This window comes from Dendrobates tinctorius, unplaced genomic scaffold, assembly GCF_039654945.1.
Source record: "Dendrobates tinctorius isolate UK_male_01 unplaced genomic scaffold, ASM3965494v1 ptg000166l, whole genome shotgun sequence".
Lineage (NCBI taxonomy): Eukaryota > Metazoa > Chordata > Amphibia > Anura > Dendrobatidae > Dendrobates > Dendrobates tinctorius.
This window is the reverse complement of record NW_027361833.1, coordinates 10,806,588-10,828,877: the sequence shown is the minus strand read 5'-3', so window position 1 is coordinate 10,828,877 and position 22,290 is coordinate 10,806,588. Positions and strand designations below refer to the sequence as shown.

Here is a 22,290-nt window from a genome sequence, read left to right as displayed (position 1 = left end):
TCGGACGAGTCTGAGGCCTATGCCTCTGATGGGCACAAGGTGGTGGATTGGAGGGCTCAGGAGGGGGGCCCTAGGGGGGGTAATTTCAGGCATCGGATCCCTGTAGCTACACAACAGGAGTCCAGAGCCTCACATACTGCTTTGCAGCAAGTCATTCCTGAGGCTAAGTCCTGCTGCAGCTCCACTGAGCATGCTCATGAGATGATCTCCCATTGGAGCTCCGGAGTCACGTGCTCAGGTCCTTTCCCTGATCTGATTGGTCCATCTTAGAGATCTGGAAGGTCCCGGCAGCGCATGGCTATAAAAGGACCGCATGGCTGTTCAGCCATGCGCTAGTATAGACATTACTTGCTAGATGTGTGAATGGTGACGGATGTATGATTCTGGTGACTGACTCATTTGAAACCCCTTCCCTCTGATATTACGCATCTGGATAGGGAATTAGTTCAGCAGTCAGCGCCAGTCAGTGGCAAGCCTTACACCACTCTGCACACCGCACCTCTACACTAGCGTCTGATTGTGCTACTCCTCACGGCACTATCGTCTCGTGGCAGTGTCCTACCCCGTGCTGCAGTTGCAGCTCTCTTTGGCGCCCGCACTAGTGACGCCGCACACATGGTAGGTCTAGACGGATGCAGTTCCTTCTGCCTTTGGTCCTGCACCTGTGACCTGATACCGCGTTTGTATATATCTGAGACCTGTGACACTAACAGGATCAGCCTTTTTGTGTTTACTCCTACTGGCATCTCTGTGATTAAACAGTGATTGCTCTGCGCACCTGGGTGACGTTTAACCCCGTGCACATTATATTGCCATATAGCTCGTCTGCCGTTACTCAGCAGCAGTTATAGCACCTTTTGCATGGTGGACCCCGAGCGGCGAACACACTTTATTATTTATTTTATTTAGTGCGTTCTGCCGTTCCTAACAACAAGTTAGTTATTTTTCTAGTTAATGCTATTTAGCAAAATGAAAATCAAAGAAAAGATTATTAGTCTTCAGAGTTTAAATCTTCCAGCAGTCCTTTCAATATCTGTACATAGCATGATATCACAATTCTCTGGAACTGTAGGCACTCAGGAACTTTTCATCACTGGAAAGGTTTTATATATGCTTAAACTGAAAAATGATAGAAAATAAGACATTCAATATATTTATAAGATTATTTAAACATTAATATCAATGCTTGCTATCTTTTATTCCTTTCCATTAATGCCTATTTAATTTTCATCTTGATTTTATGTTTTGGCAGTTTCAATGTAAGTAACATTAGAATTAAATGAAACCTGTCAGCAGGATTGTGCTGAGTAACCTACAGACAGTGTCAGGTTGGCACTGTTATATCTTGTGAAGTATAGTGTGGCCCTGCTGCAGGGTGCACAAGTAGGTTACCCAAACCAAGATGTAATAATGAAAATAACTTGGCACTCAACTTCTAGTATTCATGAGATTGAGAAGGATTTTATTTAGGCAGTCTGCAAAAACGTTTTGGCCAACAACCTGGCCTTCGTCAGTCCGACTGCTTAAGATGATTAGGTAAGGCGGTAGTGTAGTAAAAGATGTGTCAATTCCTTTTGTGAGGACTGTGATGGTGAGCCATCCAGCTCACTATTAAGGTGAGGTTCTATGTAATAGTCTCTTGTAAAGAGATATCCAATTCACTGTTTAGGCAAAAAAATCTTTACTTATAATGGAATTGCCTGTATGATACTCCCATGGAAAGCCAAAATCCTGTTATATGCAAGAGTGTAGAAAGTAGTACAGCTGGCTGTTATAGAGATGAGCACCTAGACAGGAAGATAAGGTGAGTATATGGAACTAAGTATTTGAATGGATACTGGCAGGGGAGGCTTTTACTTGCTCAGTTCTTTTACATGGGTCTGTCAGTACAATGCGACTAGTGGTGGAAACCACGTCTGGATCCCTACACACCAGCGCCTAAATAGGACCTGTTTTTACAAATTTTCGTCAAATTTCTATTTTTTCACAAATAAATACAAGCTATATCAAATAAATTTTACCACTTTTATGATGTACAATATATCACGAAAAACAGTATTAGAATCAGTGGGATCCGTTGAAGTGTTCCAGAGTTATCACCTGGATAAAAATGTAAAAATTAGCCTGGTCATTAATGTGCAAACCACGTTGGGAGGTGTAAAGGGTTTAAATGTGATTTTCTCATTGTGAGCATAACCACCTCTCCAATATAAAGAGGGTGTTCACAATTAAGCAACCACCTTATTTTAGTTTTGGCATTTTTCCCCTCTCTAGATGATTTCAGTTAACATTATTAGGTGAAAAATGTTTTGTTTCTTACACAACAAAAACCTGGCATTTTAACAAGGGTATGTAGATTTTTTTATATATGTACTGGTATGTTTTATGAAAAGTCATTCAAAGCAAATGTCAAAAAATAGTGATGGTTGCTATGAATGTGTTTCTTTTTACTGCTGGTATTTTCACTTCTTAAATTGTATAGTCATATCAAGTAATTTTTTGCTATCTCGAGAAAAGATGCAATATTCAAAGTATCCTTCAACAAATTCATAGGTGTTAGCTGGAGGGCAGCATAAGCAGCAATCATTCACGCTATAAAAGCAGGACTAGGGACTATAAAGGCAGTGAGGAGCACTGATGTGTATACATTTGATTATTTATAAAGTGAAAAGCATACTTAGACTAATATGCAACTCCAACGATCTTTGTGTGCAAAATAGATATAATAGCATTAGATATAACACTGTGGTGCAATTACTTTTCAATATAAACTTATTAATGTACTGGTCTTTGGCTTATAGTGATGAAACTTGTGTAATTGCAGCCTAACTTGCCGAACCAAATATATGATAGGTTTAAAAAAATATTTTCTTCAGGAAGACAAAGAATTATCATGTAGACATAAAGCTAGCACCATAACTGCCCTCTTTCAAAGTGAAATATAGTTATAAAACAGCATGACTAAGGTGGAACTTTCATCAATATCTATACAGCATATGAAGAAACATGGAGAAACATTAGGAAAGGTATATATTTACCCAATCTTAACAGAGTAAATAGGACAATATGTAAAACCAGCAAAATTAAACCTGAAGAAATATATGTTCTTTTCAAACTGTTCACTAGTTCACTATATAGAGGCAAGGAAATGAAAATATCGATTCAACAGGTTTGCAAATGACAACAATTTACATTTAGGAGAATTCTTAGTAAGAAATCAAGAAGAAAAACACTTTCAAATTGCTAATTTCTTTTGGAAATGTGAAGTTAAATTAATTAGTAGCTAATTTTCTTTTATATACAGCTGTACAGTATCTTTACATGTTCTCCTGATTTCATACTTGCTACAAACACATTATATTAACCTCTTTACTACCTTAGACATATAGGTTCATCAAAGGTCAGCTCCCCCTATTTGCTACGGGGTTCGTTGCTGAGACCGCAACTTTTCCGAGACATGTCAGCTGATTTGATCAGCTGATATGTACCACAAACAGCCGTGGCTGATAAAATGTTAAATGTCAGTGTCAATTTCTGACAGCGGCATTTACCATGCTTACACCCCAAGTGCATCACTAATCCCACCCAATGGCGCCTGTATCACATGATCACAGGTCTGCGTTGGGTTGGCAGGACAACCTGGGTCTGGAGGAGACCCCTGTGGTTGTCATTGCCGGATAGCTATGAGTGTCGGCCAGCACTAAAGCCCTGCTCTGTGTAGCACAAGCGATTGTATGATCGCAGCTTCTAGATTCCCATTGAGACTATCGAAGCAAGTGTAAAGAAAAACATTTTTTGAAAAATATTAAAAAATGTAAAAAATCTGAAAGTTCAAATCACCCCTCATTCTCCCCATTCAAAATGAAACAATAAAAAAATTACACATATTTGGTATTGCTGCATTCAGATTTCACCGATCTATCAATATGTAAAAGGAATTAATTAGATCAGTAAATGGTGTAACGAGAAAAAAGCAAAACGGCAGAATTACAATTTTTTGCTCGCCGCAACATTGCATTAAAATGCAATAACGGGTGATCAAAGGATCAGATCTACTCCAAAAAGGTTTCAATCAAAACACCAGCTAAGCCTGCAAAAAATAAAACCTCAGCCAGACCCAGTTTATGAAAAATGGAGACACTACAGACTCGGACAATGGCAAAAAAAAATGTACAGAAAATTTTGATATTTTATTCACCACTTAAATAATAAAGAACCTAGATATGTTTGGTATCTGCAAACTCATAATGACCTGGAGAATTATAATGGAAGGTCATTTTTAGCATTTAGTGAACATGGTAAAATAAAAAAAATTGTGAAGTTGAACTTTTATTGCAATTTTACCGCTCTTTGCATTTGTTCCTGTTTTCTGGTACACCATATGGCAAAAACAATTGTGTCGTTTAAAAGTACAACTCATCCCACAAAAAAAAAGCCATCACATGGCCATGTTAATGGAAAAATTTAAAAGTTATGGCTCTGGGAGGAAAGGAAGCAAAAAATGAAATCTCAAATATGGAATAACCCAAGGTGGTGAAGAGGTTAAAATGAAATTGTCTAAAAATGCCTTTTTTGTGGATTTTTTTTATCATCCTGTGAGTTTTAGTGGGAAAGAAGATTAAACATGGTGAAATGAAAAATATTTTACTTCTTTATTTTGCAAGGAGAGGAGACTAACCAAGGGCTCATGTATGATCCCTCCCCATTGAAGCATGCACATTCAATATCCTTTGAACAGGTTTATGGAATGCAAAACTGAAAAAATATATAATAGTTTTCTGTTAAAGTTGCTGCAAGTCTATAATATTTACCCAAAGAGCAGCATTATTAGACTTGGTAAGAAAAAGTCTACATTCTTGCCTAGAATAACAGTATTATATTATTGAGTAACTCAAGAAAAGAATATATGTCTGATTACAAGAAATAACTGCTAAAGCATAACAGCTAGAAATGGTTGAATCTATTAGAGTGGAATTTAATAGTTTTCAAATTTTGCAAAAATTAACCCCTTAAGCCCCAAGGGTGGTTTGCACGTTCATGACCGGGCCAATTTTTACAATTCTGACCACTGTCCTTTTATGAGGTTACAACTCTGAAACGCTTCCTTTGATCCTGGTGATTCTGACATTGTTTTCTCGTGACATATTGTACTTCATGTTAGTGGTAAAGTTGCATTCATATAACTTGCGTTTATTTGTGAAAAAAATGGAAATTTGAGGAAAATTTAGAAAATTTTGCAATTTTCCAAATTTGAATTTTTATGCCCTTAAATCACAGAGATATGGTGCACAATAAAACTTAATAAATAACATTTCACACATGTTTACTTTCCATCAGCACAATTATGGAACCAAAATTTTTTTTTGTTAGGAAGTTATAAGGGTTAAAAATTGACCAGCGATTTCTCATTTTTGCAACGCCATTTTATTTTTACGGACCACATCACATTTGAAGCCACATTGAGGGGTCTATATGATAGAAAATACCCAAAAGAGATACCATTCTAAAAACTGCACCCCTTAAGTGCTCAAAACTACATTTAAGAAGTTTATTATCCCTTTAGGTGCATCACAGGAATTTTTTGAATATTTAAAAATTAACATTTAACTTTTTTTCACACAAAAAAAACTTCAGGTTCAATTTTTTTTATTTTACCAAGGGTAACAGAAGAAATTGGACTGCAAAAGTTATTGTGCAATTTGTCCTGAGTACGCTGATACCTGATATGTGGGGGGAACCACTGTTTCAGCGCATGGCAGACCTCAGAAGGGAAGGAGCGCCGTTTGACTTTTTCAATGCAAAATTGGCTGGAATTCAGATCGGACGCCATGTCACGTTTGGAGAGCCCCTGATGTACCTAAACAGTGGAAACCCCCCACAAGTGACCCCATTTTGGAAACTAGACCCACCAAGGAACTTATCTAGATATGTGGTGAGAATTTTGAACCCACAAGGGCTTCAGAGAAGTTTATAACGTACAGCGGTACAATTAAAAAATCATATTTTTTCCACAAAAATAATCTTTTTATCCCCAACTTTTATTTTTCCAAGGGTAACAGGACCCTAATAGTTATTGTGCAATTTGTCCTGAGTACACTGATACCCCATATGTGGGTGTAAATGACTATTTGGGTGCATGGCAGCGCTCGGAAGGGAAGCAGCGCCATTTGACGTTTTTGGCTGGAATTGAGATCGGGCACCATGTCGCGATTGGAAAGCCCCTGATGTACCAAAACAGTGGAAACCCCCCACAAATGACAACATTTTGGAAACTAGACCCCCAAGGAACTGATCTAGGTGTGTGGTGAGAACTTTGAACCCCCAAGGGCTTCACAGATGTTTATAACATACAGCCGTACAATTAAAAAATCATATTTTTTTCACAAAAATGATCTTTTCACCCTCAATTCTTATTTTTCCAAGGGTAACAGGACCCTAAAAGATATTGTGCAATTTGTCCTGAGTGCGCTGATACCCCACATGTGGGGGTAAACCACTATTTGGGCACATGGCAGAGCTCGGAAGGAAAGCAGCACCATTTGACGCTTTTGGCTGGAATTGAGATCGGACACCATATCGCGTTTGGAAAGCCCCTGATGTACCAAAACAGTAGAAACCCCCCACAAATGACACCATTTTGGAAACTAGACCCCCCAAGGAACTTATCTAGATTGTTGTCCAATTTGTCCTGAGTACACTGATACCCCATATGTGTGAGAAAACTACTGTATGGGCACATGTCAGGGCTCGGAAGGGAAGTAGTGACGTTTTGGAATGCAGACTTTGATGAAATTGTCTGCGGGTGTCATGTTGCTTTTGGAGAGCCCCTGATGTACCTAAACAGTGGTAGCCCCCCACAAGTGACCCCATTTTGGAAACTAGACCCCTAAGGAACTTATCTAGATGTGTGGTGAGCACTTTGAACCCCCCAGTGCTTCACAGAAGTTTATAACGACCGGGCGTGAAAATAAAAATATCGTATTTTTTAACAAACATCATCTTTTAGTCCCCATTTTTTTTATTTTCCCAAGGGTAACAGGAGAAATTGGACCCCAAATGTTGTTGCACAATTTGTCCTGAGTATGCTGACACCCCATATGTGGGAGAAAACTACTGTATGGGCACACGTCGGGGCTCGGAAGGGAAGTAGTGACGTTTTGGAATGCAGATTTTGATGGATTGGTCTGCGGGTATCATGTGCGTTTGGAGAGCCCCTGATGTACCTAAACTATTGAAACTCCCCACAAGTGACCCCATTTTGGAAACTAGACCCCCCACGGAACTTATCTAGATGTGGGGTGAGCACTTTGAACCCCCAAGTGCTTCACAGAAATTTATAATGCCTAGGCGTGAAAATAAAAAAATAATTTTTTCCCACAAAAATGATATTTTTGCCATCAATTTTTTATTTTCCTAAGGGTGACAGGAGAAATTGGACCCCAAAAGTTGTTTTGCAATTTGTCCTGAGTATGCTGATACCCTATATGTGAAGGTAAAACACTGTTTGGGCGCAAAGCAGAGCTTGGAAGGGACGGAGCACCATTTGACTTTTTCAACGCAGAATTGGCTGGAATTGAGATAAGACGCCATGTTGCATTTGGAGAGCACCTGATGTGCCCAAACAGTGGAAACCCACCAATTATAACTCCAACCCTAACTCCAACACACCCCTAACCCTAATCTCAGCCCTAACGCTAGCCCTAACCCTAGCCCTAACCCTAGCCCTAACCCTAACCCCAGCCCTAGCCCTAACCCTAGTCCTAACCCTAACCCTAATGGGAAAATGGAAATAAATACTTTTTTTATTTTATTATTTTTCCCTAACTAAGGGGGTGATAACGGGTGGTTTGATTTTCTATTTATGGTGGTTTTATGTTTGGCAGCTGTCACACGCTAAAAGACGCTTTTTATTGTAAAAATAGTTTTTGCCTCACCACATATTGAGAGCTATAATTTTTCCGTATTTTGACCCACTGAGTCATTTAAGCTCTTATTTTTTGCAGGACGAGTTCACATTTTTATTGGTACCATTTTCTGGCACGTGACATTTTTTGATCGCTTTTTATTCCGATTTTTGGGACACAAAATGAACAAAACCCAGCGTTTCTTGAATTTCTTTTGGGGGGGTGCATTTACACTGTTCTGCGTGCGGTAAAATTGATAAAGCGGTTTTATTCTTCGGGTCAGTTACAGCGATACCTCATTTAGGTCTTTTTTATGTTTTGTCGGTTTTATGCAATGCAATGCCTGCGCTTTGCAGGCAGTGAGGAAGTCCGCTCCCTACAGGCCCCCGGAGGTCCCCGTCGCCATCTTGGATCCGGGGGGCTGCACATCACGCTGCCGTGGGGGGCTCAGGGAAGCACGGAGGGAGACCTCCCTGCCGATGCTCCCCTTTAACCCCCGGTACACCGCGATCGTGTTTGATCGCGGTGTACAAGGGGTTAACGTGTCGGGGCAGTTCATGACCACCCCTGACACATTGTGCCGTGAGTCAGCTGTGATAATCAGCTGACACCCGGCCGCGATCAGCGGCGCTCACCACGTGGGCGCCGCTGATCTCTATGACGTACTATCCCATCCCTGGGAATTAAGTTCCAGGGCACCTGGACGGGATGATACGTCTGATGGTAGAAAGGGGTTAATATTCTCCAGAATATGTATTTTTGTAATTTGCTCTGTGAAAATTCAGCAAAATAGAGGTCAGCTATGGCTCCCCACTTGCTGAAATGTAAAGTGCAAAAGGTTGAAAAAAAACCTGATCACTCGTCTGTCATTGCAAATAGTGCCTGATTTCCTCCACCTGGTTCTCAGGACCTCTTCTTTATGAAGTTGTGCTCTAGTATCCTCATTCTTGGACGGTACTTCCATCCGAGACCAGACCTTGGAGGTCATGACGTGTCATAACATCATCACGTCAAAGAAAAAAGAGGCCTTGAGGACCGAACATGCACCTAAGGCAACAGGAGTGCTGCGACAGTTGAGTGGGGTGGTGAGTATAAGGGTTTTTTTATTTTTTATATATTACATTTATTTTGCTCTGCAGTCTGGAAAACACCCCTAATAGGGAACATTCAATTAGAAGAGAATAACTTAACTACAAACTGAATTTCTGAGCAAAATCTGTATGGTTTAGCAAATTTTAATTTTGTCAGATCACTTCATAAAAAATAATAGCCTGTTGAATAGTTTTAAGGCCATTTAAGATAATAATAATAATAATAATAATAATAATAATAATAATAATTTTTATTTATATAGTGCCAACATATTCTGCAGTACTTTACAATTAAGCGGGGACATGTACAGACAATAAATTCAACACAAGTTAAGACATTTAAACAGTGACATTAGGAGTGAGGTCCCTGCTCTACAAGGAAATGGGGGGACATAGTAGGTGAAAAGCGCTTGTTATTTCAGGTCTTGCAATTATAATAAATAGGGATTTTCATATAAAGCTGCATGATCTGGTCATCAACCCGTGTGTTTAAGTGCAATAGTCAAGTATCAAGTGCAGTTGTTGTGTGCATGGAGGGTGTGGAGACAGATGAATAGTAGGGTGCAGATTCAGAATAATATTTGGAAGGAGGGAACAGGGCAAAGCTAGTTTACTGAGTAGTTGATGTGGTAGGCTTCTTTGAAGAGATGGGCTTTCAAAGCGCGCTTGAATAGGTCGGGGCTAGGTATCAGTCTGATCGTCTGGGGAAGTGCATTCCAGAGAGCTGGCGCAGCATGAGAGAAGTCTTGGAGACAGAGGTACGAGGTTCATATTATGGGGATGTTAGTCTTAGGTCATTTGCAGAACGGAGTGCATGTGTAGGGCGATAGACAGAGATGAGAGAGGAGATATCAGGCGATGCAGAACTGTGGAGAGCTTTGTGGGTGAGAGAGATGAGTTTATCCTGGACCCAGAAGCAAATAGGTAGCCAGTGTAATGACTGGCACAAGATGGAGTCATCGGTGAAGCGGCTGGACAGAAATATGACCCTGGCTGCCCCATTCAAGATAGATTGGAGAGTAGAAAGTTTGGTAAGAGGGAGACCGATCAGAAGAGAGTTGCACTAGTCCAGATGAGAATGAATAAGAGCGACAGTAAGAGTCTTAGCAGTTTCAAAGGTGAGAAAAGGTCGGATTCTGGAGATGTTTTTAAGATGCAGGTGACAAGAGCGAGTGAGTGATCGGATATAGGGAGTAATGGAAAGTTCGGTGTCAAATATGACCCCAAGACAGCGGGCATGCTGCTTGGGAGTTATGGTTGAACCCTCCAGGGTTATTTTGATATTAGGTAGAGTGAGGTTAGTAGAGGGGAGAAACACAAGAAGTTCAGTTTTGGAGGATTTAGTTTCAGATAGAGGGAGGACATGATGTTTGAGACAGCAGACAGACAATCCTTGGTATTTTGAATTAGGGTAGGGGTGATGTCAGGGGAAGAAGTGTATAATTGGGTGTCATCAGCATAGAGATGATACTGGAACTCAAATCTACTGATTGTTTTGTCCAATAGGGGCAGTGATAGAGAGAAGAGGAGGGGGCCTAGGACTGAGCCCTGCAGTACCCCGATAGTAAGGGGACGAGGAGAGGAAGAGGAGCCGGCAAAAGATACAGTGAAGGAGCGGTCAGAGAGGTAGGAGGAGAACCAGGAGAGGGCTGTGTCCTTGAGGCCTATAGAGCAGAGCATAGTGAGGAGGAGCTGGTGATCCACAGTGTCAAATGTGGCAGAGAGATCCAGGAGAATCTGCAGGGAGCAATGACCTTTTGATTTAGCTGTTATTAGATCATTAGAGACTTTAGTGAGGGCAGTTTCAGTGGAGTGTTAATAGAAGAAATCAGATTGTAAGGGGTCGAGAAGATTATCCGAGAGATAGCAGATTAGACGGGAGTGGACCAAGCGTTCCAGGAGATTAGAGATGAAAATAAAGTGGTTAGTAAATATGAGCACATTGGTTTGAGACTATTTGAATTTGCCTCAAATTTTCAATATTCTTTGCATAAATTAAGAAAAATTGGGGGTTTATTGGACTTCATTTTGATGAATTGCAGTGAGCAAAATGGTGAATGAAAAAATATAATCACCTAAAAGTTTAACTGTCCCGCTGTTACAGTTTGCGATCTAGTCCTTCTAATATCCTATTGCATCCTCTTCCATGATCTTGAAATGGCTATAGAAAAGCCTAGCAAAGCATCTTGATGGAATAAAATATGCAGTATTTGATTGCAGCCATAGACTCAAAAGAATATTTGATTTCAGGTATTAAATATAATAATTTTATTTTTTTTAAGCTTACCCAACTACTTTTGAGCCTGAACAATGTCAATTCAGGAGAAAGATCTCTTTTACAGTATATTAAATATATTTTACATCACAGAAATTTCTTTCACACTTCTTTTACTTACCATTACTGCATGCACCATAAAGATGGACAACCCTATCTTGATAAATATGATGACTGGTGGATTAGATTCTTCTAACCAGCAGTTTAGGAATCCTACCTAATAACATTCTGGAATATTTATGTAATGCTTGCTCAGTTTCCCTTTGAGTATTTCAAATGCTGAAGTATTTTTAGAAATCCTTCATAAGGCATTCATTATTGTAATTATAGTCTAGTTGACTGACGGGAAATTTTGTGTTTAGCAGCGATGACTCTTCAAGAAAGTGATTTTTACTCAGGCAGAATAACAACTGTTTCAAATTCCGTGTGAATGAGACACACTGAAATAGTGTTAAGCATGTAATGCTATGATCACACACCACATATTAAAAATATGTACAGACATAATAGCCATTGAGCTAGATGTTATTTTTTTCTTTTGATATTTTCTTTTTTTTTAAATTCCTCATTCGGATATAATTATATGCTGTATTCATGAATGTAGCATTGTTCGCGACATAAATGACTCTTTCAGATGAATTACTTATGAGAAAGCTAAGAATGAATGCTTTGCTTCTTCCTACGGATGCTTCTTGAAGACTAATGCTCCAAGAATTCTTACATAAATATCATTTTTAATGGTTTCTTTACTGTGTGGCACAATAGAATAAAATGATTGTTATTAGTGACACATAAAAGCCTCCAATGGTATTTTAAAGCATCTTAATGCCTTTGATACTTGAAAATCTTTGATATGCGGGTGGACTATGAGAGGATATGAAACTATCACATAGAAAACAGTTAGAAATTCTACATTAGATGCTATATACAGATCTAGCTTAGCTTAGTTTGCTATTTAACTAGTTAAGGATTGGGCCATTTTTTCTCTTGTAAGATAAATGTTTTCTTTAGACTTGACATTCAAAATAATAAATCTATATATCTATCGTATATTGAAACAGCTGATTGGCTGAGTTTTTGTTGGGAATGTTTTTATAGTTACCACTTAGGGGTATATATATATGTCAGCTTTTAATTTGTATTAAAATTGTATGTTGTGGGTTGTGATGAGCGGATCTTTTGAAACTTTTATTCACCAACTTCCCAAATTTTCCCTAAAAATTTGATTTGCAGTTAATACATTAGTATAAATGGGGACAAGAGAGAGAAAAAGAGAATGCAGCTGACTATAAGAGCTTACACTCTACAAGAGAGAGAGAAAAGACCCTGCTGACCATAAAGCTTACACTTTAAAAGGGAGAGAGAGGACCATGCTGACCATAATAGCTTACACTTTACAGGAGAGAGGGGACCCTAGTGACCATAAGAGCTTACAGTCTAGAAATGATAGAGACTTACCCAGTGACTCTAGAGATGGAAAATGACTGCCTTGTAAATTGTGCTCCACTGGGTAACTGGTGATCTCAGATAGCCTAGATACTGACCCGCCATGCAAGCTATAATAAAATACTGTATGTAAGATTTTATAGAAAAGGATGGCACAGCAGTGCAAAAACATGTAAGCACGCTCTTTGATGCTTCAATAGTGTGGAAAGTAGCATAAGGCAAGGTTTTTTTGTGAATTGAATCTCAAAATGTTTTAATTTGCTTGAAACCACAAATTTCAAGAAATCCACTCATATCTGGATAAAAAGCACCACTCCGTTTCTGTTGGTCAAATAATGGGCAAAAAATAGATTTAAGAGCCAGAACATTCTACATAGTAGTCCATTTTATAGTCATTTATTGATTCTTTTAAAAGGTACATGTGACAACTGACTGTTATTCTCTGTGAGAATAAGAGCTGAAACATCTTCATTTAAAAGGAACCTGTCCCCATAAAAAACACTGTTAACTTGCAGGTATGGAAGTAATCTGCAGGATAATAGTGTTACTAAGCTGCCCAGCGCTCGCACTTATCCAAACATTGTGGGAGAAAATGAACTTTATTCTCCACGAAAGGCATTTGGTTTCAGTCACTGGATCAGAGCCGATGCTGGTTCAATGACCACTCTGAGAATACAGAGCGGTGGCTGTAACCCCACCCCTGGACCTGACTGACAGCCACCACTAATGCAGAGACAGTTTCAGTCAGTATTAGGGGTGCGGTTACAGCCACCGCCCTGCGTATTGAGAGCGGTGACAAAACCATTGCCGGTGCCACCTCCATGACTGAAACCACATGCTGCTAGGGAGAAAAAAGTTAATTTTGTTCCCACAGCATTCGGCTAAGTGCAGGCTAACAAAACTATTAACCTGAATATTAAGGTTATAATTAGTTTCCTTTAGCCCAGCTATAATTAATCCCAAATATTCAATGTGAGGGTGATATGTCCCATCTCCTGAGATGTCTGTATGGATTTTAAATTTTCACTATGATACTGAAGTTATCTGCAATTTACCAAATTTATTTTATTTATTTATTTTACTTATTTATATATTGCCATTAATTCCACTGCGCTTTACAAACATTATTGGCACTGTCCCCATTGGGCCTCACAATCTAGAATCCCTATCCCTATATCAGCATGTTTTTGGAATATGGGAGGAAACTGGAGTACCTGGAGGAAACCTTCACAAACACAGGGAGAACATGATATTGTCCTTGATGGGATTTGAAACCAGGATCCCAGTGCTGCAAGGCTGCAGTGCTAACCACTGAGCTACCTTACTGCCATCTTAACACTCACTCATGTTGGTGGATTAGTGAAGATTCAGGATTGAAACACTCTGTTAAATGTATAAGACCATATGAAATAACTATTTAAAAAATCAAATCAAATGTTAAATGTATTGCTTGCAAAGAAAGTCACCTTGAGTACTTAGAGCTTTGTTAAATTTGTTAATTCCTTTTCTTTTCTTTTTTTTCATTCTGTCAAATCTATAGCCATGAGCCGTTTTGAGGAAATAAAGCAGAATTTTGAATATAATTATAGCCTACATTAAATGCACATTGAAAGTTTTGTTCAAACTAGATGACATTATAATGATATAATAACAGCTAGCATCTATTGCTATTTTTATGTTTATACTAAAAAATAAATCCAAATTGGTATACTATGCAAAAAATTAGTATGAACAATATTTTAGCACTCGACTTTTCGAGTCAAAATTACAATGATAAGCTTTGGATTATATTAAAAAATGAATTTGAAGACTTTAATTTCAAGAATTCTTGTCTATTATATACATTTTTTTAATGTAAGATGATTACCAATCATAAAATTTACAGATAGGAAACGAATAGTAATATTTTCAATAAAAGTGTCTCACACTTTTTTTTTCTATTCTATCCACCAATAAGTTATGATCAAGTTTTTATATCCTGTATTAGTTAAATAGCTACTGTTCAATTTTGGTTCTTTACAGACTTATGTTGTTTTGGTAAGTTCAGTCGTGGTTGTAATAAATGTTATTACAAATGGTTCTGTTTTTCTACAAAAGATATAGTAAATATTTATATTTCATTAATTCTTTTAGCTATTTATTTTCTCGAATAGAATGAACAATATAAAAATTGTAATATAGAATGCCAAGCAAAATTATCACTATTTTGAACTTTTACCATTATAAGAAGAGAAATTCACTCATTGATGGTTTGAGAAAAACAAATAGACCCCAAAATAGTGTTTTGCACACAAATCTTGATCCAGGATCTGTTAAAGTAAAATGAGCCAGATTCATAAAAAGAACTGTCATTGGCTGGAGTATTTTTCTGCCATAATTCATGCCACTTTTTTGGCATAAATTATGGACAATTTCTCAGACTGCAAGTTACCATGCCCCCTCTGCAAAGCTCAACTAATCACCTTTGCACCCAAATTCTGTTGCAAACTGTTAAATTGGCTTCAAAGAGTTTTTAACTAATTTAATTTCTCTAGAAATTAATCTAAGCCAACCACTAATAATAAATTTACATATTGCTGAATCTGACAGATCCAAACATTGATAAGCAATAATAGTGAAAAGTTCTTATGCAAAATAATATAATATAGTTGAATTTGAAATGTTTATACTGTTTCACTTTGTAGTTTGGGAAACATCCAATTGAAGATCTCTTCAGTGAACTTCAAGATGGAAGAAGACTTTTGGATCTTCTTGAAGGCCTCACTGGTCAGAAACTGGTAAGGCTTTTGAAAGCTCTGCTTTTTTAATTAATTAGTGTATTTTACTTTTGTGTGCCAGGACTTTTTAAGATTAAAGTTTTTAGTTTTTAGAACTCATTAATTCTAGATTATCAGGATAAGCAAAATGTTGTTACTTAGAATAAATGTTGCCATATTCTTTAAAATCTTTTAACATTTTTAACATATTCACTGAAATAGAGATGAATAAATAAACCATCTACACATGACTAGTGTTGAGCGATACCTTCCGATATCGGGAAATATCGGATCAGATTGGATCGGCCCAATACCCCAAAAATATCGGATATCGCCGATTCCGATACCAGAAACCAATGCAAGTCAATGGGACACAAATATCGGAATGAATATTGGCACTACGGAACCAGCCTTCATTGCCAGATCCCGCAGCCCACATAGGAAGCATCTAAACTGCAGGCACCATAGAGTCGGCTAACCCGACTGCAACATGACAGGACAACGTATTGGAGGCAAAGTGACGTTGACACTACCCGGTAACAGCTGGCGTGCTGGAACCAGGCTGGGCAGGAGGGAGTACCCGTGCCAAAGACACTTCTGAGCAGCAACTGGTGGTGTTGGAGCCCAGGGATTACAGTAGAAACTGAGTGTAGCCAGAGGCCTAATTGGAGAACGTTTAATATCTGTAGTAGTGTGAATGTGGACAGAGCTGGTGAAATTGCCGGACACACAGCAGGGGATCAGCTGATGTTACTGAACCCCAATAAACTGGAGCATGTGTTGACTGTGCAGACGGAACTTCTGAGCAGCAACTGGCGGTGTTGGAGCCCAGGGATTACAGGAGAAACAGAGTGTAGCCAGAGGCCTAATTGGAGCAAGTTTAATATCTGTAGTAGTGTGAGTGTGGTCGGAGCAGGTGAAATTGCCGGACACACAGCAGGGGATCAGCTGACGTTACTGAACCCCAATAACACTGGAACATATGTTGACTGTGCAGACGGCACTTCTGAGCAGCAACTGGTGGTGTTGGAGCCCAGGGTAAATACTAGAAACAGAATGGAGGCAGAGGCGTAATTGGAGCAAGTTTAAAATCTGTAGTAGTGTGAATGTGGATAGAGCAGGCGAAATTGCCAGACACACAGCAGGAGATCAGCTGACGTTACTGAACCCCAATAACACTGGAGCATGTGTTGACTGTGCAGATGGCACTTCTGAGCAGCAAATGGTGGTGTTGGAGCCCAGGGATTACAGGAGAAACAGAGTGTAACCAGAGGCCTAATTGGAGCAAGTTTAATATCTGTAGTAGTGTGAGTGTGGTCTGAGGAGGAGAAATTTCTGGACACACAGCAGGGGAGCAGCTGACGTTACTGAACCCCAATAACACAGGAGCAAGTGTTGACTGTGCAGACGGCACTTCTGAGCAGCAACTGGCGGTGTTGGAGCCCAGGGAGTACAGTTCAGGTGGTAGAAACATGAACACAACAGGAGACCTGGATACTGGCAAATTCCTGCGAGATCCAGGCCTTGTTCATTTTCAGAAAAGTAAGCCGGTCAACGTTATCGGAGGATAGTCGCATGCGACGGTCTGTTAGTATACCACCTGCGGCACTAAAGACGCGTTCCGATAATACACTAGCAGCAGGGCAAGCCAGCACCTCCAATGCATACTGGCTAAGCTCTGGCCATGTATCCAGCTTAGAGACCCAAAATTTGAAGGGTAAGAGCGGTGTGGGAGAACACTGAGGGGGCAAGACATGTAGTCTGTCAATATGTGATGGAAACTTTGCCTCCTGCTGACTGGAGCCGTCTGTGATGGTGTTGACATTTGTGGTGGGGACACAAAACTTTGCCACATTTGGGCCATACTGGTCTTGCCTTGTTCTGAGGTGCTGCTTCTGCTCCCTCTTTGTGCAGAGATTCCTCCACTGCCTCGACGCACTGAGCTGCTTTGTAAAGCACTAGCAGCACTGCTCTCGGGTGGAATGGAAAACATGATGGAATGCATCAGTGTGTCTTGGTACTCCCTCATTTTACGCTCCCGATTCAATGGTGTTATGAGGCTTTGTAAGTTGTCCTGGTAGCGAGGATCTAGGAGGGTGTACACCCAATAATCAGCCGTGTTGTGAATGTGGGCAATGCGGCGGTCGTTTCTCAGGCAATGCAGCATGAAATCAACCATGTGCTGCAGACTGCCAACTGGCCAAGAAATTCTGTCCCCTGCTTGAGGTGTCATCTCTGCCTGCTCTGCATCACCCCACCCTCGCTCTACATATTGTCTACTAGAGTATTGTGTACCTCCCTCCTCTGGACAGATATCTTCCTCCTCCATTGACTCCTCCTCATCCTCCTCACAAAGTGTCCCCTGCCTAGGCCTTTGTGAGGAACCACCTTGCGCAGACTGTCCAGAAGCAGATGGCATTTGTGACCCCTCATCCTCCACCTCTTCCACAACCTCCTCCCTTAGTGCTTGCAGTGTTTTTTCAAGCAGGCAGATAAGTGGGATAGTCATGCTGACTAGTGCATCATCTGCACTCGCCATCCGCGTGGAATCATCAAAAGCACGCAAAACGTGGCAGATGTCCTTCATAGAGGCCCACTCAGTGGTGGTGAAGTGTGAACGGCGCACAGTGCGACTTGTTTGCGCCTGATGCAGCTGGTACTCCATGACTGCTGCCTGCTGCTCACACAACCTCTCCAACATATGTAACATTGAATTCCACCTGGTGGGTAGGTCACATATGATGCGATGTTCCGCAAGGCGAAATCGGCGCTGCAGAGCTGCAGTGCGCGATCTTGCCATGCAGGAATGCCGCAAGTGAGCGCACTCTATGCGGACCTTGTGTAGCAGTGCATCAAGATCCGGATAGTCCCTCAAAAAACTCTGCACGACCAAGTTGAGCACATGTGCCAGACATGGTATGTGAGTGAGGTTGCCTAGGCCCAGAGCTGCCACCAGATTTTGTCCATTGTCACACTCTACCATGCCTGGCTGGAGATTCGCTGGCACAAACCACATGTCGCTCTCCTGCTTGATGGCATTCCAGAGCTCCTGTGCTGTGTGGCTTCGTTTCCCCAAAGAACTTAATTTCAATATGGCCTGTAGACGTTTGGCCACGGCTGTGCTCATATCGGTCGTAACAGATAAGCGTTCACGGGTCCATGTGGAGGTAGACTGTGACGGCTCCTGCAGCACTGATTCAGAGGAACTGGAGTATAAGGAGGAGTCAATGTGTACAGACTGGATTCCTGCAATCCTTGGAGTTGGCAGAACATGTACAGCGCCACTCTCAAGATCTGTACCCGGCTCCACAGCATTTACCCAATGGGCAGTGAGGGAAAGATATCGTCCCTGTCCATGGTTACTGGTCCATGCATCATTGGTCAGGTGGACCTTGCTACTGATGGCGTTTAGTAGCGCATGTCTAATTTTTCCCTCCACATGCTTTTGCAGCGCAGGGATGGGTTGCCTGCTGAAATAAAAGCGGCTGGGCACGTTGCATTGTGGGACAGCCAATGCCATGAAGTTATGGTGTTAGTCTCCAACAGCCTGAATGAGAGCATTTCAAGGGACAGTAGTTTTGCAATGCCAGCATTCAGAGCCTGTGCTCGGTGGTGGTTTGCCAAGTATGGGTGCCTTTTCTCCCATGCCTGTGCTACCGATGACTGTAGACTGGCCTGGGAGTGTGAGGATGACAGGGAATGTGGTGCTGTGGGTGGAATATCACTTGGTCTCTGGACAACAGTGCCAGAGGTTCTTCCATGGCGATCCTGTGAGGAAGCCGAACCAGCTGTGTGTGAGCTGGAGGAAGAGGCTACCACACGAGCTAAAGAGGTGGTAGGTGGCGCTGTAGGTTGGCCTAGGTCTTCAGTGTGTCTTAGTATCTCCACCATGTGCTTGGTCCACACATGTTTCCACATATTTGTGGTATTGAGGTTGCTGACACTTTTCTCTCTTTTCACTTTCTGATTACACAGCTTGCATTTGACAAAGCAAATGTCATCTGCAACTGTGTCAAAAAAGGACCAGGCACTGCAAGTCTTGGGAGTGCCCGTTTTGGGTATTGGAAGAGGCATGCTCCTAATGGGTGCAGAAGTGGAGGCTACAGACAACCAAGTCTGCCCCCTCCCTCTCCCTCCTTTTTTGTCCGTTCGGGGAATCTCTTCCTAAGAGCTGCTCCCACCTCCTTCCTGTACCTCACGCCATGATGGGTCAAGGATCTCATCATCTACACTACCCTCTTCAAACAACTGCTTCTCCTGGGTAGTCTCGACAGCACAGTATGCACCAGAAAGTGGCATCTGAGTCTCATCATCAAATGTGTGCTGACTATAGGCACTGGCCCACCCGCCTCTTTAGATTCAGAGAGACAAAGCTGTTGCGCATCACCGCATACTACCTGTTCTTCAAATTCTCGAGTGCTGCTTGGCTGGCCCCCTCTTTCCAAGCCAACAGATTCAGAGAACAGAAGTAGAGATGGCTCCTTTCCAGGGCTCTCTGACTGCCTGGGCAATTTGGCAGGTGGTAAAGAGACAGATGGGTGCTCTTCAGTGCTCTGGACCAGAGAGGATCTGGAACTAATTGAAGTCGATGCATTAGCTGCCATCCATCCGACAACGGCTTCAATTTGTTTGTTCCGCAGCAGTGGGTTACGGCGAGCTCCTTACAAAGCTGCGCATAAAGGACTGTTCCTTGGTAAAACTGGGGGATGCTGAGTCACTGGTGCCCGCAGCAGGCACAGAATCCCCACGTCCTCTCCCTGCAGAAACTCCACGCCCACAACCACCTGCCTTACTCCCTGCCTTCTTCATCTTGGTAGACTGATAAAGATAGGCAGAAAAGTACTAAGGGCTTAGTGTGCTTATTCCTGAACAGCTGCTAACATGTATAAGAAACACTAATTTTATCAAGTGTGGACTGGACTTCAATATGAGCTAATGTGGCCTACACAACTATAAAGTGGAGTGCTTGGTGAACTTTATTAACTTTTTTTTCACAAAAAGACATTGGATGAGCCCAAAGATGTAAAACCGATAGTATCACAAACTTTTTGTTGCTATTACAATGCAGGAAGGTAACCTACAATGCAATAGATGAGGCTCCAAAAAATAGGCTAATACTAATCTTGCTGTGGCTGCAGGGCACAAGCCAGCAGAAAAGCTCCTCTATCTACTCCTATATAGTGTTTGCAAATATTCTAGATGGATATGGATGGAACCACACTAATAGGAGAAATCTGGAAAAATGAGCAGCACTAATGCAAAAAAGGACAATGTATGAGGCAGTGACGCACGCTGAGCGGACTACAATCGGAGGTGGCTACAGAACACACTACAGCGTGAGCTGCACTCACACATAGAGACCTCGCAGACAGTTGTGAACAACGCTGCAAGGCTGCAGAAAGCTCCTCTATCTACTCCTATATAGTGTTTTCAAGTAATCTAGCTGGATACGGATGGAACCAAACTAATAGGAGAAATCAAGAAAAATGAGCTGCCCTAATGCAAAAATGGACAATGTATGAGGCAGTGATGCACGCTGAGCGGACTACAACCGGCAGTGGCTGCAGAACACACTACAGCGTGAGCTGCACTCACACACAGAGACCTCGCAGACAGCCGTGAACAGCGCTGCAAGGCTGCAGAAAAGCTCCTCTATCTACTCCTATATAGTGTTTTCAAGCAATCTAGCTGGATACGGATGGAACCACACTAATAGGAGAAATCAGGAAATATGAGCTGCACTAATGCAAAAAAGGACAATGTATGAGTCAGTGACGCACGCTGAGTGGACTACAACCGAAGGTGGCTGCACAACACACTACAGCGTGAGCTGCACTCACACACACAGACCTCGCAGACAGCCGTGAACAGCGCTGCAAGGCAAAAGAAAGCTTCTCACACAGCGGTTGCTAAAGTAGCCTGGGTAAAGCACAGTAAAGCAAATCGCTAGCTTAAACTGTCCCTCAGAGTCAGAACAGCAGCATCCTGTCCCTAAGTAAATTCACAGCAGAGTGAACCCAAAATGGCGGTGGCGGCTTTTATAGTGCATCATGACATCATTTCAGCAGCCAATCACAGCCATGCCATTAGTTAACATGCCTAACATGCATAACAGGATGTGCCCACACTTCTTAGGATTCCTCACTGGCTGAATAAAATCAAACTGGCTCATTGCATTATGGGAACTTCCGATTCTGGTATTCGATATTCTAAAAGTATCGGAACTCAGTATCGGAACTCCGATACCGCGAAAATATCGGCCGATACCCGACATTGCAGTATCGGAATGCTCAACACTACACATGACACATAAATAATAAAAATAGATGGATTGATATCCTATGCCCTATATATACACTTGTCCATGGCTTATAGCTATGACAATTTTTTATTACAACATTTCTATACATAGCATAAAACTTATGAATTTGCTCCTAAATTCTAAGTCCAAAAAGAAATGAGAAAATAAATTTGCTCTATTAGATTTCCTGAGAATAGGAACAACACTGTAAAATGTAGTATTCAACTGTCTTAATTTTAGTAGGTAGTCCAAATAGAAATTGATGTTTTATCCGAGGACCGCATGGAGTAGGAGTAAAAACAAAGATAGGCTGTGTGCTGTTGTTTACTGACATTAAAGGTTTTATCACCTGTTGATTATCATTGCCTGGACTATGGGCCCCGTCACACATAGTGATGCACCAGCAATCCCAACAACAATATGACCTTGTCAGGATCGCTGGTGTGTCACTACATGATCACTGGTGAGCTGCCAAACAGGCAGCTTCACCAGCGATCAGCACCAGTGACACGGGGGT

At 41.2% G+C, this 22,290-nt stretch overlaps 1 protein-coding gene across 7 annotated transcripts in view; it reads left to right on the top strand.

Annotated features, from left to right (window-relative positions):
- Positions 1-22,290, top strand: part of DMD (dystrophin) — a 3,834,938-nt gene that overhangs the window by 611,073 nt on the left and 3,201,575 nt on the right. For all 7 annotated transcript variants that reach the window (XM_073550686.1, XM_073550687.1, XM_073550688.1 and 4 more), the window contains exon 3: positions 15,401-15,493. In XM_073550686.1, coding sequence (XP_073406787.1) covers positions 15,401-15,493 — 93 coding nt within the window. The remainder of the gene's footprint in view (positions 1-15,400; positions 15,494-22,290) is intronic.